The 26,827-nt window shown below is 45.7% G+C and overlaps 1 protein-coding gene across 2 annotated transcripts in view; it reads right to left on the bottom strand.

Annotated features, from left to right (window-relative positions):
- Nucleotides 1–26,827, bottom strand: part of EHBP1 (EH domain binding protein 1) — a 238,442-nt gene that overhangs the window by 120,936 nt on the left and 90,679 nt on the right. The window contains exons 6-10 of one of the 2 annotated variants that reach the window (XM_074150614.1): nt 24,091–24,272; nt 20,985–21,124; nt 14,295–14,399; nt 13,470–13,592; nt 743–995 (exon numbers count right to left, since the gene is read on the bottom strand). In XM_074150614.1, coding sequence (XP_074006715.1) covers nt 743–995; nt 13,470–13,592; nt 14,295–14,399; nt 20,985–21,124; nt 24,091–24,272 — 803 coding nt within the window. The remainder of the gene's footprint in view (nt 1–742; nt 996–13,469; nt 13,593–14,294; nt 14,400–20,984; nt 21,125–24,090; nt 24,273–26,827) is intronic. The other variant, XM_074150615.1, reaches the window with a different exon arrangement.

Below are 26,827 nucleotides of genomic sequence, written 5' to 3' on the forward strand. Positions count from 1 at the left end.
TAAAGCTGAATGTTAATTACAGTTGTTGTCTGAAAAATTGCTCGCATGTCATCACCACAAACCATCTCGTGAGTGGTGTGGTTGGTGACTAATGACCACAAACAAGGGAGTAAGGACATCCCTCCAAGCCTTCCAAGCTGCACAGCTACTGCAAAAAGCTCTCTCTCCTAGTTAGGTCTCTGTGCGGTAACACAAAGCAGTCAGGGTGAGTTTATACACGTTTTACACGTGGTTATGATAAAAGAAACAACCTCAGAAAGTGCGTATGGCATTATCTTTCCCATATAGAGATTCAGTTCTATGAGACTCTCAAAAGCATGCTACGCAGACTGCGAAACACTCTTCCTTCTTACGTACTGCACCGATATAAAACAAACTCTCCATTATCATCAACAAAAATTATTATTTTATGTAGTAAAACTAATGGAAGAAAAGGACGGGAAGGGCCAAGCTCTGCCGCTCCTTAAGTTTTGGCTCATTCGTAATTGTCAGGGCACAAAGTGCTGAAAAGGGATCCCCAGGCCTGTTCCCTATCGAGTAATTAGTGATCGGTGAGGCAAAGTCAGGTTTCCTAAGGGCTCATGTTCGGCTGCACGGTGTGGCTCGGGGGGACAGTGTCTGCTGCTGCTGAACTAAGGAGGTGATTAAGGATCCCCACAGCTGAACCCAAGACACCGCAAGGTTAAGCCAGGGATCCCACTAACGCTCCCAAAGCTGCCAGAAGGTGAGGAATCATACTCACTCGTCTAGCTCTTCCTCTTCAGCTTTGGAGGTATCTGCATAGAGGTATTTGCTCATATCCACCGGTCTGAGGTTTTTCCTTTTTGCAGGCTGCGGAGGAGAATCTCTCACGGTTACGAACGGTTCCGGCTCAGGATCCGGCTCATCGAAGGGGTTCAGGTACTCCGGGGCCTCGTCATCCTTGAAGGGATTGTAACTGTCCACATGGAAACTTCCTTGTGGCTTTGAAGACGAAGCAATTCCAGTGTCCGGTTCTACCAAACGACAACAACAAAAATATCATTAAACAGATTTAACATAGAAAAAAAATAATTTAAAACATTTGATCAGGTCTTTCTGTTTTGAAGGCTTATGAAAAGGCCTCCTTCCCGACTCTCAGTACGTACAGCCCTAGCCCTAGATAAATTGCCACGCTTTATTTATTTACAGTGTTAACCTTGTTTGTTCAAAAATAGGTCTTTCAAAAGGTCATTTCATCTAGACTATATTGAATAGGTTTCATTTTCTCACTTACTGAAGCTCTTTCCACCTAATTAGTTATTAGTTTCCTTATTTGTCATATAAATGGTATTTTTAAAACATTTTTCCAAGCTATCAGACAATTTGTATCCTAACAAAATGTTCATAATTATTTATTGGAGTTTTTAATAAAGAAAAAAGATACCCTGCATTTTATAATAAAATTACTTTTACTGGATATTAAAAATGGTGATAGCAAGTAGGTGCTCTTTTCATTTCTTAAAATGACTGAACTAAAAATCAGTTATTAGGTATAATCAGTAATTGTATTTCAAAACATACGTATTTCACCGCTAACTGCTCCTGGTAACAATACATAGTCTCACAGTAAAAGAATGAATTTAAATTAACCCTGGAGAGACAGATAATCGAATTACTCATCTATTATTTGGGCCGCACAACAAGAAGTTATTAGCACCCTGAAGCTGCATGAAGTTCTTTACAGAGGGACAGACCCCACAGAGAGGACCTTACACAAAAGCGAACGGCTGCTGGGTCTTGGGTAACACAAATGGCCGTACGGCAACGCAACGGCTCTTACAAAGACCCTCAGTAACCTTAATGTGACTCTTCCTGTGGCACCCAAGGATCAGCAGCTCGGCTCAATACTGCATTTGATCTGCCTTCAAAATCTCGGAACTTCAATGCAGTGTTATTAATTTTTTGATTTCAATATTTCTGATCATAGAATCAATATTTTCAATAACCACTGCCACACTGTTCTCAACGAAAAGTGTTTATTTTTCAGATGTATGCTAACTAAATTGAACAAAGCATACTTTTTTAGCTTTAAAAGAAAAACTGAAAGTTATTTGGTAGGAAGGCTCTGAAGAAGGAAAAGATGAAGTTCCAAGTGTGTTTGTCAAAAAAAGAAACATGTTTGGGAAGACAAAATCACTGGTCACTCAACTCAAAAAGGGAAGGGACAGAGAAAGAAACAGCGCTGTCGTTACTTGGCCTTGGAGAGGTGACACACTGAAGTTGCTAATCCTGGTGAACCGCCACAAAATGTTAAGTGGACACGGAGCTGTTGGAGCAGGGCCAGCGAAGGGCCACGGAGATGCTGGGAGGGCTGGAGCCCCTCTGCTGGGAGGACAGGCTGAGAGAGTTGGGGGGGTTCAGCCTGGAGAAGAGAAGGCTCCGGGGAGACCTTTAGTCCTTCTCAGAACAACTGACACCTCCCAGAGACTGGAAAGGTTTCATTTTAGGAAGAACCTCACATTTCTACTGCTCTTCTTCTTGGTTCTTCACATTTGAACTGCAAAGACTATGTCAGCATATTGTCCTCTATACTATTTCTAAGGGTCTGTTTCTGAAGCGATGGGTCATTTCTCTAGGGACAGAAAGTAGAAACCAAAGGGGTTTCGCTCGAATAACAGAAAAAAATAATCAAAATCTTTCTTAGGCCCAGTGTGGACTCTGAGGAGATAAATAATTCATCTGAGATTGAGGGTGAGTTCAGCTGGATGAAACAAAATGAAACTGTACTTTGCCAGACAATACTGGAGGTTTTCACTGGTAGACACACAACTGCGTCCAGTGCTCGTGAGCATGGGATTTCCCTATGTGATTATTCAGAAAATTACATTAAAAAAATTCAAAGTGAGGCTTGCAGTTCCTTATTCCTTCAGCAACCTGCTCCAAATCAGCATTAAAGAAGTAACATATAGAGTACACATCTCCCTCTTAAGTATCTCATAAGCTCTTTTATTTAACTTCAAATTCAGAGTACGGCTCTCGCTGTTTCAAGTCAACAACTGGAGACAAAAAGAAGATTAAGAAAAAAGTGTAAACCACACACCTTGCTGAAATGGGATGAGTCGAAGGTAAAGTGAGATCACAAGAAGCTATTATTATGCTTAACGGTCAGTCTTTACACTATCAAAATGTGTTCTAAAAAGAACTAAGTAATCAAAACTCTTGTGACTAACAATAAAAAAACCCCAAATAATCAGGGTTGCGATAATAGCCTTAGCTAAACAGCTTAGCTTAGATGGGTATACTCTCTGCTGGGTAAAAAACTGGCTGGAGGGCCGGGCCCAGAGAGTGGTGGTGAATGGAATGAAGTCCAGTTGGCGACCGGTCACAAGTGGTGTCCCACAGGGCTCGGTACTGGGGCCGGTTCTCTTCAACATCTTTATCAATGATCTGGACGAGGGGATCGAGTGCACCCTCAGTAAGTTTGCAGACGACACCAAGTTGGGTGGGAGTGTTGATCTGCTGGAGGGTAGAGAGGCTTTGCAGAGGGACCTAGACAGGCTGGCTGGATGGGCTGAGACCAACGGAATGAGGTTCAATAAGGCCAAGTGCCGGGTCCTGCACTTGGGTCACAACAACCCCAGGCAGCGCTACAGGCTTGGGGAAGAATGGCTGGAGAGCTGCCTGGCAGAAAAGGACCTGGGGGTGTTGGTCGACTGTCGGCTGAACATGAGCCAGCAGTGTGCCCAGGTGGCCAAAAAGGCCAACAGCATCCTGGCCTGTATCAAGAACAGTGTAGTGAGTAGGACCCAAGAGGTGATCGTCCCCCTGTACTCGGCACTGGTGAGACCCCACCTCGAGTACTGCGTCCAGCTTTGGGCCCCCTACCACAGGAAAGACACTGAGGTGCTGGAGCAGGTCCAGAGAAGGGCAACGAAGCTGGTGAGGGGTCTGGAGCACAAGTCTTACGAGGAGAGGCTGAGGGAGCTGGGGTTGTTCAGTCTGGGGAAGAGGAGGCTGAGGGGAGACCTTATCGCTCTCTACAACTACCTGAAAGGAGGCTGTAGAGAGGCGGGGGTCGGTCTCTTCTCCCAAGTTACAGATGATAGGACAAGAGGCAATGGCCTCAAGTTACGCCAGGGGAAGTTCAGGTTAGATATTAGGAAATATTTCTTTACTGAAAGGGTTGTCAGGCATTGGAATGGGCTGCCCAGGGAGGTGGTTGAGGCACCATCCCTGGAGGTATTCAAGAGAGGAGTTGACATGGTGCTTGGGAATATGGATTAGTGTTGGGTGGTGTGGTGGTGTGTGTGGTTTGTTTGTGGGTGCTGTGTGTTTTTTGGTTTTTTGTGGTGGTTTTTTTTTTTTTTTTTTTTTTTTTCATCGGTTGGACTAGATGATCTTAAAAGGTCCCTTCCAACCTAGGTGATTCTGTGATTCTGTGATTCTGTAAACCTTAAAAAAGCAGTTCTGTTTCTGTTTAAACTGGTTAAGCCTCATCTGAACATCACGAAACAACATTTCAGCTGTGTCTTGGCAGATGGGTATATCGACAAACTTCTGCCGGATAAATCAGGATGTGTGTTTGCAGGATGGCAGCTGCAGTGTATGTGTTTGCTCCTATCCCGGAGTAAATACAACATCCTTATCCATTAATGGAAGGGAATAAACTCCCGGGTACTTATCCCAGGAGAAAGGGCAGTTACTGCACAGTGGGTGATGCATATCAAGCTCACACCCTGGTCGAAGCGTGGGGATTTGTTTGTAAGGCCACATCCCTGTAAGAACTATGTCTCAGAGAAAGCCATAACAAAATAATACCGAAGGCCTACAGTTTCACTGACAAGGGAAAATCATCCAAGACAGAAATTCTTAAAAACACAAATAGGAACAAGTCAAGCAAGAATCCTTTCCCAGTATTATAGATTAAGTACAACAGAGTAGAGCCCAACGTTTGAAATGTTTTTGGTTTTTTTTCATTTATTTTAAGATAAAACTGGAAAAGAGCTTCTACATTGGCATCACGCTAAGTGTCCAGTGCGGGTGGTCATGGCAAGCAGAAGTTTCCCCCTGCTTGCCCTGAGATGTCCTCAGGCAGGGTCTCTGCAGCCGAGCCAGACCCCGCTACAGTCAAAGCTTCCAGGGACGTGGTCAAACTGCCGATGTCTCAAACCGGGAGAGCCAAATCCCACCTTTACTGCACAGGGACGCACTGCCTCAAGCTCACGGGAGCCAGGAGATTGCTCAGATGTTCCCCACACATTGAGTGATTTGATGAACTAGACTTTTTAACCAGTTTTTTTTTCTACATTAAACTTTACTCAAATCTTTTAAGTATTTCGTGAAGAGAGCGTGCAGCTATGGATACCTGCTTGGTACGATGGATCACTGCACCTGCACGTGAATCTGCTGACAAATACACATTATCATATCTCAGCAAAGCCTGCTGAAAACTCACGAGCAGCATTCAAACAAATATTACTAGAAGGAATGTCAGTAATATTTCCTGAAGTTAAAAACATTCAGGGAAACCACCTTTTAAAACTACACTGTAAGCTTTTATTTCTAATTTGCTTTTAAATGTCTCCTGGAGCCGACAAGTTAAATGCTTCTTTAAATCTGATAAACTTTAAGGGGCAATGCAAATGGTTTTTGCAATTCTCTATTTCAACACTGTGGATGGAGTGCTGTAACTCTAACTGGGACAAAATTCTTTCTCTTGTTCACTGGCTCAACAATAACTCCGGATTTGGCCATAGCTGCACAGCGTCGCCCATCAGCACTCACAGACCTCTGCCTTCATGAAAAAATTCCACAAAATCCTACACACAGGCTCCAATTAAAAGAGCTTCTCAAAGTACAATTTTCAAGACACTTTTATAGGCAGGATTTTGCAGAGGCTCAACTAGAGCCCACTTAACTTGGCTGCTCCTTCCCTCTCCTCCAGGACAAGTTGGGTGGGGTGGCTGACACCCCGGAGGGCCGTGCTGCCATCCAGAGAGACCTGGACAGGCTGGAGAGCTGGGAAAGGAAGAAACTCATGAGGTTCAACAGGGAAAAGTGTAAGGTGCTACACCTGGGCAAGAAGAATGTCAGGCACCAATACAGGTTAGGCGTGGACCTGCTGGAGTCAAGCTCCGAAGAGAAAGATCTGGGGGTCCTGGTAGACAGCAAAATGACAATGAGCAAGCAATGTGCTCTTGTGGCCAGGAAGGCCAACAGAATCCTGGGCTGCATAGGGAAGAGCGTGGCTAGTAGGTCGAGGGAAGTCATTCTCCCCCTCTACTCTGCACTGGTGAGGCCACAACTGGAATACTGCATCCAGTTCTGGGCTCCCCAATTCAAGAGGGACAGGGAACTACTGGAAAGAGTCCAGCGAAGGGCAACAAAGATGATTAAGGGATTGGAGCATCTCCCTTATGAAGAAAGGCTAAGAGAGCTGGGACTCTTTAGCCTGGAGAAGAGAAGGCTGAGGGGAGACCTTATTAATGCCTATAAGTATCTCAAGGGTGGGTTGAAGGAGGAGGCAGCCAGACTCTTTTCAGTGGTTCCCAGTGACAGGACGAGGGGCAACGGGCACAAGTTGGAACATAGGAGGTTCCACTCGAATATGAGAAAGAATTTCTTCACGGTGAGGGTGCCAGAGCCCTGGAACAGGCTGCCCAGGGAGGGTGTGGAGTCCCCTTCTTTGGAGATTTTCAAGACCCGCCTGGATGCAGTCCTGAGTAGCATTCTCTAAGCAATCCTGCTTCAGCAGGGGAGTTGGACTAGATGATCTATACGGTCCCTTCCAACTCTAAAAAAATTCAGTGAAATTCAGTGACACTGGGGTTTTTTTCCCCTCTGCCTCCCTTGATGTCCCCAGCTGAAGCCAAACCCAACCGTGAGGTCTCCAAAACCCTTCAGGACTAGCTCCTACGTCAAGTCTACCCCTTCTCTATAAGAAATGAAATGGCTGGGGTGGTGACTCAACACCACCGCTCCTCGAGCTGCAGCCGCCGTTACCTTCTCTGTGACAAAGACCCTCGTATTTTCTCAAGAACCTAATGACGTCGGGAAGTGCATTTGCGATGGTGAGGGGGAGGCTGAACATACAACAGCTCCAAAGGGGCTTATTTCCCTCTTCAAGCTGATTTTACACTAAGGAGTGTAAAGCAGATTCCCCTGCTTCCCCCTAATCGTTAATCACAGCTGAAAGCACAGGACTACAGTCTCTACTTGAACTAATGTTTTTAATTGCAGTTCTCTACACCAATATATATTAAAAAAGAAGAAAAAAAAGACTTGCAGTTTGGCACTCCAAGGGTCAAACACACAGTAATTTTGCATGGTTAAGTAATAAAGCCAGAGGGGTAGGAGTGACAAGAGGAGAGGCAGAAGTATTACTCCAGCAGAAGCACCAGCTGCTCCTGTGCCAGGTTCTGGAAGCATTACTTGTCCTGACTCCACTGGGAACGACTGCCGGCGATAGCAATCACTGCGGCACTACCTATCTGCACCATCAGCCTTCCAGTTCCCAGAGGATCTCCAAAAATCACCCTGCCCTTCAACCCACTTGCCTTTTGTAACGCAAACATATTGTGACACATGCCTTGGAACCAAACAGAACCCCCACCAAAACATTCCACGGTGCCGCTTTCTTTCCCCTTGGGAAGGGATGAAAGAATGAGCCCCATGTGGAAGATACTTAGCGATGCCATTTGCTGCACTACCGGTGGGCACGCAGTCACGCTGGGGTGGGAGCAAGCCTAATGAACGGCACCGAATAAAAATGTCACTTCCCAGTACTTCCAGAAAGCATAACGAACTGGCATCCCTATCGACCAGCCATGATTTTCTATTGCTTTTATTAACACTCACACCAGCAACGCACTGCATTTCATTAAGAAGGGACAGAGCAGACTTTTTTTACTTTTTTTCCTCTATATCGGCTCTCGTGCTGCTCTCCTCCGGGAGCTCTGAGGTCCACATGGAGGGAGGAAGACACACGTGGGTAAAGCAAATGCGGTTTTAAATGAAAACTGGGAGGCAGCATGAGCAAACAGTCACCTTCACGTCTCGGGTGTGTTGCAGGAAACTCGCCCTGGTCATACCCAACTTCGAAATTTGCATTTCCCACCTAATTAAAAAAACCAACTATCTGGAGTGCTGAAAGTGTGCTGCAGTTTCCCATTTGAATTTGTTGCACATGCTGACTTCCACCAGTCAAATATTTTGCAAAAAATTAACTGCTTTTAGCATTCTGTTGTAACATGACTAAAAGGCAGCCCTCCTATGGTCATCTAGATTACAGATGATCATTTAGATTAGATATTAGGAGGAAATTCTTTGCTGTGTGGGTGGTGAGAGCCTGGCCCAGGTTGCCCAGAGAAGCTGTGGCTGCCCCATCCCTGGAGGGGTTCAAGGCCAGGTTGGAGGGGGCTTGGAGCAACCTGGTCTGGTGGGAGGTGTCCCTGCCCAGGGCAGGGGGCTGGAACTGGGTGATCTTTAAGGTGCCTTCCAACTAACCATTCTATGATGCTATGATTCTATGATCTAGATACTGTCTGGTATAAAGCTGCAGAGATACATTGTTCGAACAGATCTTTTTTATTTCCCACATTCCTAACATCTGGCTGGCCTACTAGACACAGCGAGGATAAACCTCAGGTCAACGTGTCAACCGAGAGACAGACCGAAAGGCTTCATTTCCACAGCTGAAGAATTTTTTCGAGGCAAGTTGTTCATACGCACGTTCAACTCCACCGCACACAGGAGATGGTTTCCACTAAGGAAAGGGCTGGAACACTTCCCCTGTGAAGACAGGCTGAGAGAGCTGGGGTTGTTCAGCCTGGAGAAGAGAAGGCTCCAGGGAGACCTCATAGCAGCCTTCCAATATCTGAAGGGAGCCTACAGGAGAGCCGGAGAGGGACTCTTTGTCAGGAAGTGTAGTGACAGGACAAGGGGTAATGGTTTTAAATTGGAAGAGGGGAGATTTAGATTAGATATTAGGAGGAAATTCTTCACTGTTGAGGGTGGTGAAGCACTGGAACAGGTTGCCCAGGGAAGTTGTGGCTGCCCCATCCCTGAAAGTGTTTAAGGCCGGGCTGGATGGGGCTTTGAGCAACCTGGTCTGGTGGAGGTGTCCCTGCCCATGGCAGGGGGGTTGGAACTGGATGATCTCTAAGGTCCCTTCCAACTCTAACCGTTCTGTGATTCTGTGATTCTGTGAAGGACTTGGTAAGCCCCAGCAGCATCCAGAGCCGGCTGAGAACACTTTGCCCAGCACTGCAACCATGGCACACACGTGGGTGCCGGGAGCGCTGACGCCTTTAGTTTCTCCCCACCCCACATTCCCAGGGTTATTGGTGATTATGGGATTAGGAAGATATAGAGGGAAAGCAGCTGGTTTGTGAAGAGGCACAAGAAATATCTGTCTAGGAAACAAGCACATAATGGCAAGCAATCCTCCCTTCTCTCTGAGGGAGTGTCAGTCCACACGGATTCATACCCAGGTGACTCCAAGCAAAGCACACAGGTGACTGGATAGATAGGAAAATCCCTGGAAAATCTCTGCCAAATGGCACCTCGTGCCTTCCAGCATCTGACGGCCAAGTCCTAGGGAAAGGGGGCTGCGGGTAGCTGCTCCGCACATCTCGGGGAAAATAAGTAACAAATTCTGCAGGGAGACTCTGAACTTTTACAAAGTCTAAATTCAAGATTTTGCCTTGTCCGGATAAAAAGATAAAGTGGACTAACACGCAGTGAATAGAAAAATACTTCATCCCTACACGCATAAAAGGTTAATCTCTTGATTTAAGCAGATCACAAGACAAGTGAAACAGGTAACGTGACTCTTTAAGCCTGAAGGAAAAAGTCTGCCTTAAACTCCTGAACCTCTGTCATGCTCCCAAGCTCCTGGGGTGGCCACCAAAAAGGTCACATTCACTTAAGGATGCAAAAGCAAACAAGCGGGCACAGTCTCAAAGAGCTTCCTAAAAAGCGGTGGCAGCAATAAAAAGTTCCACTGAGGTCTCAAAGTAGAAGAAATGTCACAGAATCACAGAATCGTCGTGGTTGGAAAGGACCTCTGAGATCACCAAGTCCAAACATACACACACAAAAGACCCCCACAATCTTGGTCACTAGAGCATGCCCTGAAGTTCCACATCGACACGCTTCTGAAATACCTCCAGGGATGGTGACTCAGCCACCTCCCTGGGCAGGCTGTTCCAGTGGTATGTCCTAAACCATGAGGGAATATATCTGCGAAACTAATGGGAAACAAAGAGGGCAGCCTTCTGCTGTAGGGCACCAGGGTGAGAAGAGCTCCAATACTGTGCAGCTTCAAAATGTAGTCCAAACCCAAGGGAAATCTCCCCAAAACCAGTAAGGCCTAGGTGCTCCCCGCATAGAGACAATTAGCCACAGACATACATGGGGGATTCCTGCTGCTGCTGAAACCAGAACTGTCCTACTTGATTTGTCTCAGCACCGTTTTTCCCCCCTCCCTCAACCTGCTGTGAAGGAAGACGACTGGAGGAAAAGCACATGTCAAGGCCAAGCAAGGGAGAAGGAACACAACCAGTGCCCAGGGACAAGACAGCTCTGGTGTGGAGGAGCCAGCAGTTGTCAGAGGTGTCTGAGGTGACTGGAGGAATCCCTGTGCAGCCACTAATCATAAAGTAGAAGCTTTAAAAATGCCACACCAGATGTCCCACTCTTGGTCCCACAGCCTGAGATGCCTCAGATCTTCCCCTGGGTTCAGTGCTCTGGGCAGATGGACTGCTGTCCCATGAACCTGAAAGGAGCTCCTCCATCCCTCCCAAATAAAAAACACCTTATGACACACTAGAAGGAATCTAGTGACACCCTGTTTACCAAAATCACTGTCATGTTGTTCTACGTTGACTGCTGCATGACAGCAACAGTGTGTGGGAGGAGTATTTGGTACACACACCCAACCCAGCATCGCTGCCCACAGTGGCACAGATGGGACTTCTCTGGGGACCCAACAGTCCCTATATTCTGTGGTCAGATGACCTGCTGCCTTCTGCCAGTGCAGGTTCTCTCTGGAAAGAAAAGCTGGGTTTGGAAAACAGCAGTTTACATAGGACAGGACTCGTAGGGCTCTCTCCAGAGAGAAGGGTGCCCTCTTTCTAGAGCAGAGAAGGAAGAAAGGAATGGAGGCTGAGTGTCTCGGAGCAAGTTGTGCATGGCCAATGAGATGGATAAGAGTAGGTGCTTTCTGTCCCTGGTTATGCTGCCTTCTTCCGTGATCCTAAGGGAATTCACAGCCAAGGAACAGACTGGAAATGAAGCCAAAGACCCAGACACCAGAATCTAATCCGTATATATTGGTACCTACAAAGCTGAAACAACTCACTTCTGCAGCTCTGGAAACACCTGACAACTTCATAGGAGACAGAAGGGGACGGCGTAGTGGCCTTACGGCTTCAGTGGCCAAATACAGAAGATAGCGCAATGTCCCTGTTTGAGAAACACAAGCCGTGAGACTACACCACAGCCAAAGTATGACACGACTGAGATCTCCACCCACAGTGGCCTCTGTGGACTCAGAAGGCAGAAAAGCCATGTTGTGAGTACACACTCAGCTTGTCCAGAGACAGAGAGTAACCGCAGGTGGAAACCGCAGCTCAGAAATGCAATCTCATTAGGCCTGGCATTAGAAACCCCATGGCTGCACCCTGCTCGGTGTGGTTCTTTTTCACCACCATTACAGAGTGGCACCTGGGGCTCGGGCAAAGGTGGCAAATGCACCTTGGGATTTCCTGTGGGAAGAAAAATCTTGGAGAGAACAAGAATGGGCACGAGCAACTGCCACCATCTACGGGGACTTGAGCAGGTAGACAGCATTTGACGCTGTCCCACACGACATCCTTGTCTCCAAACTGGAGAGATGTGGATTTGATGGATGGATCACTCAGTAGATAAGGAATTGGCTGGATGGCTGCACTCAAAGAGTTGCGGTCAATGGCTCAATGTCCAAGTGGTGAGCATTCACAAGTGGGGTTCTTCAGGGATCAGTACCAGGACCAGTGCTGTTTAACATCTTTGACGGTGACATGGATGTTGGGACTGAGTGCACCCTCAGCAAGTTCACCAATGACACCAAGCTGTGTGGCACAGTTGACACACTGGAGGGAAGGGATGCCATCCAGAGGGACCTGGACAGGCTGGAGAGCTGGGACCATGTGAACCTCATGAAGTTCAACCAGGCCAAAGTGCAAAGTCCTGCACCTGGGTCTGGGCAATCCCAGGTACAAATCCAGGTTGGGCAGAGAATGGATGGAGGGCAGCCCTGAGGAGAAGGACTCGGGGGTGTTGGTGGGTGAGAAGCTCAATATGAGCCAGCAACGTGCCCTGGCAGCCCAGAAAGCCAACCCCATCCTGGGCTGCATCCCCAGCAGCGTGGCCAGCAGGGCGAGGGGGGGGATTCTGCCCCTCTGCTCCGCTCTGGGGAGACACCACCCCCAAGTGCTGCCTCCAGCTCTGGGGCCACCAACATCAGAAGGACATGGAGCTGTTGGAGAGGGGCCAGAGGAGGCCACGGAGATGCTGGGAGGACTGGAGCCCCTCTGCTGGGAGGACAGGCTGAGAGAGTTGGGGGGCGTTCAGCCTGGAGAAGAGAAGGCTCCGGGGAGACCTTGGAGCCCCTTCCAGTCCCTAAAGGGGCTCCAGGAAAGCTGGGGAGGGACTCTGGATCAGGGAGGGGAGCCATAGGAGGAGGGGGAAGGGTTTGACACTGAAAGAGGGGAGATTGAGATGAGATCTCAGGAAGAAATTCTTTGCTGTGAGGGTGGTGAGAGCCTGGCCCAGGTTGCCCAGAGAAGCTGTGGCTGCCCCATCCCTGGAGGGGTTCAAGGCCAGGTTGGAGGGAGCTTTGAGCAACCTGGTCTGGTGGGAGGTGTCCCTGCCCAGGGCAGGGGGTTGGAACTGGGTGATCTTCAAGTTCTTTTCCAACCCAAACCATTCTGTGATTCTGTGTCGGACTGGAAAGGGGATTAACACCTACCACGTGATGCAAGGCGTGATGCCAGAAGGATTAACTAAGGAAGCCATAAAAGGAAAAAAAGAAGAATGAAAGAGATACAATTACATTAAAATAATGAAGATTAGGGCTAGCCAGCAATAACTGTGATGTGGTGAAGACAGCAGTAAAGGAAGTTCTGCTATAAACCTGTGTCCACGTGGAACAGAGGTGCCTGACAGTATGTGTTGCTCATTTATACCACAAGGCGAGTACCAGTAACACATCCCATCGGTCTAAAAGTGTCTGGTTCAGCTCTTAGCTGGTAGCCCTCAGGGGCAAATGCACATAAGGATGTGATTCAAAGGATAAATCTATTTTCCAGTGGCAAGTGGATCACTGCTAGTGCTACCTCAGTACTGCATGCAATAACTGTCTTTAATCAAAATAACATTTTTCATTTGTAGCCCCTCAAAAAAAAAAATCATGTTTCACTAAGCATTTGCAATTAACGATGAATTATGTAGTACAAATCTATTACCTTCTACATCAGGGTCTCCAAACGGATTTAATTCTGCTGTGTCAGGATCACCAAAAGGGTTAGTACCACAGTCGGCCAGGTCTTGCTCCTCTTCATCCAGAAAATTAAGCTTATTGATAAGCTCTAGAAACAAGTCGGAATATTGTTTTAATATATATACAAAGTGTTCATCTAACATATTTCAAGCTGAGAAAAACCCCGTATCAACAGTCCCTCGAAACACTGCACCAGGGTATGGCCCGAACCGCACAACTAAGCTAATGCACTTCATGGTACACCAACAAAGGAGGGGAAAAAAAAAAGTGAAATGAATGAAACTTCTCTTCGCTGATCAGAACATCATGAAATAGAAACGACTACTAAGAAAGCCTCCTATTGTCTTCATTAAATACATGTTGCAGAACATCTAACAAGCTAAATGCAGCAATTTCTTTTTGGTCGTTCACATACATGTTAACTATCGGCAGGAAATTTCGAATTTTGGATGCAAGGTGCACGTGAAATCAGAGAGGGGAGATTTTGCCAAGTTAGAGAGGTCAAGTATTATTCACTAATGTTTTAGGCTTGGGCTCTGGGGTTTATTTTTGTAATTTTTTTTTTTTTCCTCTCTTGTTCATTATCAGATGACAACGGAGCTCCAGAGGAGCCAGGCTCTTTCTCTATCGTGTTGCTACCTGTTGGATGCACTACAAATTACTGCGAGTCATGCTGGGTGGAGGCAGAGAGATCAAACCCACAGCTGAACACAAGCAGGAGTCAAAAGGTAACGGGTGGCAGTAAATACAGACAATCAGAAACGGAAAGAAAGGTGGAAAGCTCATAGACCTTCAGAGGAACTGGCTGATTTAGCTGAAGGCATATTTGCTCGCTTTACGCAGTCATCTTGATCTTCATCTAAGCTGCTCAGAGCATTCAACTGGTTTACAATTTCTGTAAATAGAAGCCAGTCAAGACAAACATAAGGCAGGGGCACGTAATGAAACAGAAGTGGAACCAACACTGTTACTAGAAAGAGAGAGAGCGAGCGTAAAAGAGAAGACACTTAAGAGTTAATTAAAAGAACACATTTCGAGCCAGTCCTTACAGTGAGGTACCTACAGCAAAGAATCCCTGTACGTGCTTCAGCGATAATTTAACAAGAAACTCAGTTAACAGATACAAACAAAGCCTTTCAAGTAATTAGTTTTATGAGGATAAGTATGCAAATCAGTTCAAAACTTAGATGTACTAGATAGAATTTGAAGACTTTTCCTGCTCATGAAGAAAACTTGTATTTCAAACCATTGTCAATCACCACAAGACAGCCCAGAACAATTTATCTCCCCCCCATCCTTAAGGCTACAGAAAACTAATACATACGCATGCATTTTATATATTTTATTTATTTATACACACACACACTCTGACTATTTAACGTTTACAACCAGTCACCATTAAATTCTGACCTGTGACAAGCTGAAGTCACCTAATAGTTCTAAAGGCAATGATCAGTGAGGATGCAAACTGAAGGTATGGATTGGAGGAATTTGCCACTGGAAATGCCGCGCACGTAACACCTCACTGTTTGGTAAAATCCTATTTCACCTTCTGTCCACAGTGTGAATTGCCATGAATGAATGATTTTTTAAAAATATTAAACTTTATGTTTAATTCTAATCAAGTTGTTGATGCCTCCATAATTCCGGAAGGAAGGAAAGAAACAAAACCCAATAAGGTCTTAGTGGCTTCTGCCCCAAGGGGGAAAATTCCTCTCTGCTCCCCCCCCAGAGCAGCCCCATCCACCGCATCTGACAAATGGAGTGTCCCTGGTAGGGGGGCGTCCCTGAAAGACCTCAGGCAGGGATTCCTGGGGAGAGGGGACCGGCTCCCTCCTCCTCCCGGCGGGCAAACAGGCCAGAGGAACCTGTGCAGGAGAGATGATCCCTCTGGTTGAAGGTCATTGCCCCTCTGACTGTTTTTTTCCATCTCCTGCCGTTCCCTAACGCAATAGCTGATGTCTTCTGGTTTCACCAGTGAAGTTAAAGCTACGTATCACAGAATCATAGAATCATTGGGAAGGACCTTTAAGATCATCTAGTCCAACCATCAACCTAACTCTGATAAAAAACCAAAAGAAAACCATACAAAAGAACCCCCGACATCACTAAACTATGCAGATGCCTTTACTGCACATTTCTCATGCCAATCATTCTCAGATTCCATTTAAACTTCAATTCCTTGTGCGCACGAGAAGTCACTTCTCTGGAACACTTTTAGTTCGCTGCTGTTGCGTACTTGACTTTTTCTCATATGGCTTCTGTTTGGGGAAGCAAACGCGCGTCACCGCCCCTGGTACAGTAATCTCCATCCTACCAACCAGTTACGAGGAGCAAGATCTCAGAGCGAGGTGACAACTGAGTAGTATCAAGGCTGTCCCAACTCACAGTGGTGCCCGCAGCAACCCAGAGCACACAACCCCCCCCCAAGAGGGTTGCCGGAACCTGACAGTGTTTCAGGCACATGGTGAAAAAACCCCTTCTTTTCCAAATTGGCGCTGCTTTGCAAAGATAACGCCAATCTGCAAATTGCCAAGCGGAATGACGGATTCTGCCAATACCTATTGGGCAGAAGCTGTGCTGGCAACGACAAAGCCACGGCAGCATTCCTCTTAACCACACCTCCAAACTGTTCCCCACCTCAACACAAAAATAAAACCCAGATGGGATCACATTCATACCTGTCTCCACAGGGTTAACTTCACCCTCCCCACTACCAACAAACAGGACTATTACCCTAAAAGATATAAACCAAAACTGCCCCCAAACTCTTCACTTTCTCGGTATAAAATCATATATACACCTCCAAGATCTGAGCACCACACTAGTATCTTCTGGGGATTTTTAAGACTCAAGACACACAATGGAAAATACCTTGCTGTACTCAAATAAAACAGAGCTGACCTTATAAAACACTAGTACAAACAAATTACTAGTTTAAGACAGGCTGAGATGCTGACATGATTTACAATTTATTATGCCAACATGTGAAAAAAAAAAAAACAAACCAAACCAAACCAAAACAATTACAATTCAGTTTTTATTGTCAGAAATTAACAAATTAAGTTCAGAGCTTTAAAAAGAGGGAATTCTTTGATGTGGTCTGAATCACCTGGTCTCATCTGCCAACCTAAACACCTGTGCGCACTACAATGTTTCTCATTACAATATTAAATGGTTTATGTCATATTTTGGAGTGTGGAAGCGGTAGGTTGGAGATTTATGTCCTTTTTTATCTTTTATAAATCTCATTATCTACAAAGGTATATTACCTTGTTCTACAAGTATGTCATATAAATCACTGGGGTGGTTTTTTTTTCATTCTTCTCTCTTGCTCTTTTTTTTTTTTTTTTTTTTTTCTTTTTAAAGCAGCTTGGTGCTACTGAGCAAAGAAGATTAAAGGTACCAGAAGTTCACAGGGGAGGTATGGTTGTGCAACTGGCAAGAAAGGGTTACACATATTGCCCTCCAGAAGCCTGCTCTTGAAACATACTGGGATTCAGACTCCTGCAACGGGGAGCACACGGGCCTGTTGCTGAGTCCATGTGGAACTCCACATGGACATTCACCCTGCATCAGGCTCCAGGTATCAATTAAAACGTTAAGAGAAGCAATGCGTTTATTGCTACCCCAAGTTTGTGAGGTGTGAGCCACATCTCTTCAAGGGCATGAGGATACTTTGTCTTCAGCTGCAGACTAAGGGCAGGATAGTTCTGGGAGGTTTCAGTTCATCTATATTAACAGTGTAGGGGCAAAATATTTGAAACATATTTCATGGCTACAAACATCATTTTCAAGTTCACATAAAACAGAACAGTCAGGTAGAGACAGAGCTTTTACACATGAAAAATTTAAACAAGAAATATTAGGAAGGACGGGCAAAAGTCTGAGATGGAGGGAGATTTTTTTTTTTTTCAAATGAAAGTGGTGCTTTGAATGGAGAACGCCTTTCAGTCCGATCTTAAGGTCAGTTGTATGGCAGCAGCTGGCACGGTGACCACACCAAATTCCACAGCGCTTTTGAGGTAGATCAGTATTGCACCCCTTATTTCGGAGCTGAAGAAACTGAGGCACAGAGACTTACCCCAAGTTAGTCACCACGTCAAGGAAGACAAGCAGCGTTTCCTAACTCTCCTGCACCACCTAGAGCCCCGTGCAGCAGGTCTCCCTCCTTCTCACAGTGGGTAGATTTTTTCACCTATAAAACTGTAACTTTGGGCCCAATAAATCAAAAAAATACTAACTTTTCTGCACTACAAAAAAGGGACAGCATCTGCGATAAAGATTTGCAGCACCTCCTGTAGCTGCGGCTTGAGAAGGACAACGTTTCAGTCACCAAGTCATCCAGCGTTTCCGTGAGAAGGCTTGGAGTTAAAAGAAAGATAATAATAATCCCTCCTGCTTTACTACTTGCGCTTTTACTTTTCCAAAGCTGGCTCACAAACGTTAAGCATGTACCACTTCCCTGGTTCCCGCGAAGCAGTCGCAGGCAGTATCCCCATTACACAGGTGGGAAAGCAGGCGCAGCGAGGCTCAGTGATTTGCCGCGGGGGGGACTCTGAGTCAGCGCAGGCATTCCAGCCCACTCGGCTGCCAACACCCCAGCATGGTGAGGGATGAGAAAATGTTGGGAGCAGCAAACTCTCAAAAGTTACCTTATGTAACTTCCTCAATTAACTTTATGATATTCTGTGGACAAGACTATTTTTTGAAAGAAACAGAGTACTTCACTACATCAGTTTTGTTCTGTTTCCTTCTTTCTATACTTCTTCCTATTTTTTTACAATGATTCCTACCTGTTTTTCCCTTGGTTCCTCAACTCTTCTTGTGTTTTAGTCGTTTTCCCCATTCATTTTCCCATTTCATTTTCCCATTTATTACAGGAGCCTGCCAACTGCCAATGAAATCAGTCTGGAACACATGTTGAAACAGAACCTTTACATTTTATTTATTAATGTTTACTTACTACCCTATGTTCTCCCATTTGCTTGGGAAACTACATGCACTTACTCTCCTTCAACATCCTTCTCATCCCTGTCCTGGTCTAACGTGGGAGAAGGTAGCCAGACTAATGAAGCAACTCAGGTGTTGTAGCCAACACAAGAAGAAAAAGTCCTTCCCTCGCTCAGGTTCCCTTAGTGATGCATCTACAAAAAAACCCCAACCTGCCTCTCCCATCTTCTATCATTAGAAAACTGCATCAGAAAGGCTGAACAATGGACAGGCAGAGCGTAGTTCAGAAGTATTTACTGCTTCTGCCTTTCAAGTAGAGAAGAGAAGGCTCCGGGGAGTCCTTCGAGCCCCTTCCAGTCCCTAAAGGGGCTCCAGGAAAGCTGGGGAGGGACTCTGGATCAGGGAGGGGAGCCATAGGATGAGGGGGGAGGGTTTGACACTGAAAGAGGGGAGACTGAGATGAGATCTGGGGAAGAAATTCTTTGCTGTGAGGGTGGTGAGAGCCTGGCCCAGGTTGCCCAGAGAAGCTGTGGCTGCCCCATCCCTGGAGGGGTTCAAGGCCAGGTTGGAGGGGGCTTGGAGCAACCTGGTCTGGTGGGAGGTGTCCCTGCCCAGGGCAGGGGGTGGGACTGGGTGATCTTTAAGGTCCCTTCCAACCCAAACCATTCTGTGGTTCGCTGATTGTAATGTTTGCTTAGAACAGATAATTTTGGCCTTTACAACAGATGCAAAAGCTGAAATGCTTCTAGAAGAACGTGAGCTAGGACCTTGTGTTGTACATCAGGCAGTCCACCCTTCCCCAGCTACCTCCGGGGGTGTTCACCACAGAGCCAAAGGACAGTGGACAGACTAGTCTAACCTACATCAGCTTTTTTCTCGTTCAGGAATTGTTTGTTGGCTTGTTCAGGTGCTGAACACTGCCAAAATCAATAAAGTTGAGGAGCAAGATCTGCTGCTTTTCAACTACTGTCTTTCTGCCCCTGGGTTTTCCGTAGCAGCCCTCAGTGCACGCGGGGTACCCGTCGCAGGAGGTTTTCAAGATGCTACTGGACAGGGTGTTGGATAATCTCATTCAGTCTCCCTTTCCCACAAAAGATTGGACCACATGATCTTTCCAGGTCCCTACTGTGACTTCATGGAGTATCTACGCATATCTTAATAAAACACTTCTGCACACTACTAGATATACTAAAGACTAGACTTGCGCTAGTACTTTTTCAGACTTTTTTTTTTTAGACTTTATGTAGCCTCTCCTTTATGTGCCCTTCTCTTCTGATTATCAGATGGCCAGGTTCTGTTTGGTGTTCTGACATGCACCTGAGTTATTCTGGTTACGCTGGGAAAGGAGAGGAAGCCCTCGCAGAATGATTTCAGTGTGACCAGACTGGTATTTCTCCACTCCCTGGCCAAGAATACATTATCTCTGCCTCTCAAATATTTCATTCTGGACTTTCCCATCTGGTCTGTGCCAGAAACATACACTATAAGTAGAGATTTGGTCAGGGTACGAAATGTTTAATTGCATATGGGAAGCATGGAAAAATCATATTTGCATCCTTTCACAACACTAAATGCAACTAAGGAACAACTGCTTCAGGCTGAGACTTTCGATTGCAAGGAAAGCTGGAAAAGAAGAGACGCAACCGTGTTTCGTAATGTTGAACCAACGCTCCTCGGGATTTTCAAGAACAGATCTGACAATTCACTTCTCTGCCCGGGATGCTCTTCTCCACTTTAGTGAAGGATCCCGTTATTTCAACAGACGTTTTTAGAGAGCACTGGCAGGCATGAGGGCTGGCACCAGAAGTTCATTTGTCTTTTCCTGCTTCTATTACACCCAGAGTTCCTACAGAGATCGTCTGGAGCAGCACTACGGAACGATCTCCACCAACAACTTAACACCGCCGCATCCTGAGCCCACGTGCAACAGCTAGTTCAGCTATCCTGGACACACTACGCATTTTCACCAGTAAGCAATTCAAGCGTGGTTATACTATCTCACTTCAAACAACCTTACCACCAAATTCTGTTAAAAAGTCCTTTAACGGTCTCCCGATTCCATTTCCACAAGACCCCCCCAACCAAAAGGCAGAATTACCATGTCATTGAGCAGATCCTCAGCACCCACCCACGGCACAACCCATTTCGCAGTTATTCTCACAAACTAGCTTCATTATTTCACTTCAGCTCATCCTCTTGCCTCCTCGCTCACCGACCCTTTCCCTCCATCATTTTACTCCTCTGTTCACCCTGGTTCTTTGCCTCCCTAAAATGCGAAATCCCTACTTAGCGTATTCTCTCCTAAAAACAGGACACACACACACACAAATTAACGCTCTTAAATTCACAAATATTAAACTTTGTTGAGTTATGGATTGGTCCCTCTTCAATCAAACTACTCAAATTTTGGTTTATTTTGGATTTTTTAAAAATTAAATACAAATGTAGCATAAGGATAAAATCCATGGAACACAGCTTGCAATTAGCAAAGGGAACTATATTATACCATCCCTGTGGCAAAACCAACCTGTAATTTTTGCAGCCTTTTCCTCTTGATTCACTCTGTTTTCTTCATCTTCTTCATTGTCTTCCTCAAAATCATCTAGATTTCCAATATCAGCTTGTTTCATACTCATCAAACTAGCCAGGCTTTGCATGTCTTCATCCCTAAACAAAAAATTCCAAACTAAGCATTAAAATACAGTCTTGTTAATACCAATACCACATCTGACACTACTGCATGATTAAAAATCCTTTAAGTACATTTATGATTTCTTTTCTTCAGGGAGGTCTCTGATCTCAGATCTGATCTTAAATATAGGGAAAGAACAAAATGAACACACTCGTGTATGTTAATTTCTAAGGGGAAAGTTTTCTATTGACAAAATTCTAAAGGGTGAAACCAGTCCTGCCGTGCATTAAGAGTCAATTTAAAAATTGCTCCTCAAAATTTTGAACCAGTCCAGAAACTCTACTAAAAACGTATCTGGTCTCCTTTGGCTGACGTGAAAATGGTTGGTCAGAACTACTGCCCGAATGCTGCACGTGACACCTATCGCCACATTCATTCATCGCTGCTGCTGCTGTTCCAGAAATTAAAATCCCTTTTCTAAATATCTCAATTCATTAAAAGGTAAAAAAACCATTGCATATTTAATTTTCAATTCTTGTTTGACTTTATCTAGCCTATATATATCTTTGACATAACTGTACCTTTCATATCAAATAGATGTTTGATGAAAACATGACAGCAGGCAAAGATTCAGAGAAATGGATGTTCTACGTTTGTTTCATAAATAAACCAAGACTTTGAAGTACACGATGTCATTCTTGTAGCAATGGCAGTCTTACCTCTTCTCTTTCAAAACCATTTCAACAGGCTTGTTGGGATTAATCACATTTTTTTTTTAGCTCCTTACAGTAAGAAAGACTGAGGATTGCCTGGTGAGGGAGCACCTCTGCTGGAAACAGTCTGGGGATGCTGGCAGAGAGCGAGTTCAAGGAGAGTGGGCACCATGCCCTGGTGTGGCTAAAGTAGACACACAGCATCCTGAGAGGCATTCAAACAAGACCACAACCAGTAGACTGAGGGAAGTCACAACCCCCATTTACTTGGAGGTTGTTGGACCACATGTAGGGTACTTCACCCAGTGCTGGGTCCCACAGGACTGGAGAAGTGCTGCTAAACTGGAGCAGGGTCAGCTGAGGGCCACTGGGGTGGCTGGGGGCTGGAGCACTTGCCCGACAGAGAGGCTGAGGCAAATGGACTTGTTGAGCCTGAAGAAGATGTGGTCAAACTGGTAGGAAGGACCTTTGGAAGAACCTAGCAGCAGCCTGCTGGCACCTACGAGGATGTTGCTGAGAAGACAGCACTGCAAGGCACAAGGATGACAGACAGTGAACGTAGACTGAAACCAGAGAGTTTCTGACCTGATGTGAGCATGAAGTTGGAACAGTCATCAACAAGCACTGGGACGGGTTGTTCAGACGGGTGTGTACTCTCCATTCCTGTGGGTTTTCAAGTCTCAGTGGGATAAAGCCCAGAGCAAACTGGTCTGACCCCACAGCTGCCTGCTTTAAGCCTGAGATTGGACAATTTACCTCTACAGGTCCCTTCCAACCTGAATTACTCTATCTTCTTTGAAGTTGATCATGATAAAACAAGATGCACAGATTTTGTGCCTAACAATGCCAAGAAAACTCTACAAATTATTTTAAAGGTGCCACTTATAGGAATAAAGATGACATACTAATCACGCCTCAAATCTGCACAGAAACACAGAGGTGCTTAAAGTATGGGATTAAATTCAATGATTTAACATGTTGTTAAAATCAGAAGTTGTTTGGGGCAATCATTTGCTACTTTGTGTGTTCAACATAATCAGCACTTCAGAGCCCACAGTTACACAGGACAACTAAGTACTTCTATAATATGGAAAGTATTAATAATAATAAATATAAAATAAGTAACTATGAAGAAGTCAAAAAGACGAAGCTGGTGAGGGGTCTGGAGCACAAGTCTTGTGAGGAGAGGCTGAGGGAGCTGGGGGTGTTCAGCCTGGAGGAAAGGAAGCTGAGGGGAGACCTTCTGGCTCTCTACAACTCCCTGAAAGGAGGGTGTAGCCAGGGGGGGTTGGTCTCTTCTCCCAAGGAACAGGAGATAAGACAGGAGGAAACGGTCTCAAGTTGCACCAGGGGAGGTTTAAGATGGATATTGGGAAAAAAATTCTTCACCGAAAGGGTTGTCAAGCGTTGGAAGAGGCTGCCCAGGGAAGTCGCCCTCCCTGGAGGTATTTAAAAGACGTGTAGATGTGGTGCTGAGGGACATGGGTTAGTGGTGGATTTGGCAGTGTTGGGTTAACGGTTGGGCTTGGTGATCTTAAAGGTCTTTTCCAGCCTAAATGGCTCTATGAGTCTCACATTCCCATATTCTAGAGACAGAAAGGAAAAGCAATACAGAACGGGTGACAAATGATCCATCCTCTAGCCACCTGAAGGTGTAAACACCTGACATCTTGAATCTGACAGAAGCAGCAGGGGAGGTTATAGAAGCTGCAAAAATATCCTGCATATTGAGCTCTCCAAAGGCTGTTGAAATAAGGGACTGACCAAGGTGAGCGAGGAGGGGGAGCGGCAATCAGTGCCCAAGCAAACACTTCACAGGATCTTCTTGCGTTCAACCCAAAACCTCACTTCTGTCTCCACCCTCCCTCACTGGCTTTGTTCTTCTTTTCATTCTTTGGGAAACAGGCAACACAGAAATAAGTTCTCCTTCCCACATTTCCCTTGCAGTCGGCTAAGGGCGTTGACGGATGAACACACACATGCACACAAATGTACACTGTTGCTGATTTCAAACCTGTAAATATTGCTAAGTTGCTGTTATTTAAAATATCTGTAATGGTGGAGGACAAGCTGTTTGTCTCTGAAGAACACAAGACTAAAATCAGAGTGAGAAACAACTTGTACTCAGCTAAGAAACTAAGCGTGGCAGGAGTGAGAGGTACGCTGAAGGGTACTCTCAAATTCTGCCATTCTATACAGAAAGAGCTCTTTATCCAAAGAATTCTTTGAAAAGCAACACAAAGCAGGCTATCCGGTCAAAAAAAAGAACAAAGCACAAAACAACTTACGTGGCTTTTCCTTCCCTCAGGAAAATACAAGATAAAGAGAACTGTAGTGTGGCAGATACCACTTTCTTGGACAAAGGCTTGAATTTTAACTTGACGTCTGTCTGGGTAGGCATGGGGCTTGCGTATTGCTTCATGTTGATGCTGCTGGTGGCAAGCGCTTTTCTGCGTCCAGAAGGAGATTCCTGAAAGCAACAGAAACCCAAAACTGACATAAACGGTGCTGTTACACTAAACACGCGTGCGCATGAAACAAAAGATACACTAATTAAATCTGCATCATTCTTTTTTCAGGTGCGTAGACAGCAGGCGTTGCCACGGTCCTTCCTAGAGACACAAACCCGTTTCTTACACTGGGTCTGCCCTAACGGTGCCTCTTTGAACGCTTGCTTAGTCCAATGAAGGAAAAAAGGAAAGGTTAGTCATTGTGATTAGTGGTCTTCCATATGAGATCCCGGGTTCAGGTTTTTAAGGGCTTGAGCGTGTAGCAGCATCCACAGCACACATCCGTTTCAGCAAGTGGAAATATATCTCCGTTCCTTCTGGCAGCAAACTGGGCTCCTCCTGTCCAAACATGGCTAGCCCTGGACTAGGACATCCACCATGGGTTTCAGTTATGCGTCTGTTCCTTTAGGTAATGGCATGAGGCCATCACATTAGTATTTTGAATTGCTCTCTGTGTTCAATCCTCAAATATCATGCCTGAATATTTTTCAAAGCTAGGGTATTTCTCGTCAGTACATGGACTATCAAGAGTGACAGGTTTCTGAAATTAAGGTTGAGAATACGCCAAAAAAGGTTGATAAAAATTTTGCAAGGAAAAAAAAAAGGCAAGATAAGAGAAAGATAAAAGTCTAAGTTGTATTTCAACATAAAGGCATTGATCACAGTTTAACAATTCAGACAAATTAATCTCAAATGCATCTATGAATCTACTCTCTTGTTCCACCCAACATTAGCACCAGCAGCAAAGGAACAATTATACGTAATAAAGCTCCAGGAACAAAAATAAAACAAAAAATCCCTGCCATTAACTCTTTTGAAAAACGTACTCACAATAAGACTACATTTTACTGCAGTTGACAATTTGTGGTGAATAAAGAATACTAATTCAATCAAAATATTGAAGCATCCTTTTGCAAAGCACTTGACATTTCCGCCCAGTAGAATAAGTCAGAATGTAATATGTCATCCCCAAAGAATACCTTGTTTAAAAAAAACCGGTCTTATCTGTCAGATTATGCACAGCAATATTATACAGAACTATTAGTGCATGTAGATACCTTATGAATGAATTTCAAAAATGCATCAAACACTCGAGGAGGATTTAGGCCCTCTCAGAAGAAATACTTAAGAATATGCAAATACTCTCCACTGAATCACGTTGAGCAGATGCGACTTTCGCAAACAATAGGAGAGCTCCTTCCCCAGCCACAACCGTCAATCAGGGAGCGAGATTAAGGTCCGAGGTTCTGACAATGTGTAAAATGGAAAGTACCGATCAGGGAGTTTCAATTATGACACAGATACGAACAACAATAATCTGTTGCCGTACCCTACCTTTGGAATAACTAAACGTTACGACTCATTATACCAAAGGCAAGAACTGCCAGGGCGCCTGCTTGGAACGCAGAGCCAGAGACACGGCGCTTCTGGTCTGCATGTTCTCCAGGTAACCGCACACAAGCAGTTTGCCTCTTACTCGCAACCTGCTTCTTAAGCTAAATTTTCAATATTCATTCTACGATGTAAAAACGGTGGTCAGGGTGAACAGAAAGAAAAGTTTGCTTAAGCCTCTTTCAGTTACTTTTTTTAAGTATCTTTAGAGAAAACTGGCATATATCATGCGGTGTGCAAATACTTCTGCAACGGGCACGGTAACAACTTCTTATCATAGAATCACAGAATGGTTTGGGTTGGAAAGGATCTTAAAGATCACCCAGTCCCACCCCCTGCCCTGGGCAGGGACACCTCCCACCAGACCAGGTTGATCAAAACCCCCTCCAACCTGGCCTTGAACCCCTCCAGGGATGGGGCAGCCACAGCTTCTCTGGGCAACCTGGGCCAGGCTCTCACCACCCTCACAGAAAAGAAGTTCTTCCCCACATCTCAGCTCAATCTCCCCTCTTTCGGTGTCAAACCCTCCCCCCTCATCCTATGGCTCCCCTCCCTGATCAAGAGTCCCTCCCCAGCTTTCCTGGAGCCCCTTGAGGGACTGGAAGGGGCTCCAAGGTCTCCCCGGAGCCTTCTCTTCTCCAGGCTGAACCCCCCCCAACTCTCCCAGCCTGTCCTCACAGCAGAGGGGCTCCAGCCCTCCCAGCATCTCCGTGGCCTCCTCTGGTCCCGCTCCAACAGCTCCATGTCCTTCTGATGTTGGTGGCCCCAGGGCTGGAGGCAGCACTGCAGGGGGGTCTCCCCAGAGCAGAGCAGATGGGCACAATCCCCCCCCTCGCCCTGCTGGCCACGCTGCTGGGGATGCAGCCCAGGATGGGGTTGGCTTTCTGGGCTGCCAGGGCACATTGCTGGCTCATGTTGAGCTTCTCACCCACCAACACCCCCAAGTCCTTCTCCTCAGGGCTGCTCTCAATCCACAGACAATCCACTCATGACTCCAAGCAGTGTCAGACATCCCAAAACATAAAGACGTGCCTCATGTGAAGGATCTGCACGGCCACATCCCCTTCTCCAAGAAGAACGTGAAGCAACGCTATGAACCACCAGGCTTCTCTAGTGATTGTTC

This window comes from Numenius arquata, chromosome 7, assembly GCF_964106895.1.
Source record: "Numenius arquata chromosome 7, bNumArq3.hap1.1, whole genome shotgun sequence".
Taxonomy (NCBI): Eukaryota; Metazoa; Chordata; class Aves; order Charadriiformes; family Scolopacidae; genus Numenius; species Numenius arquata.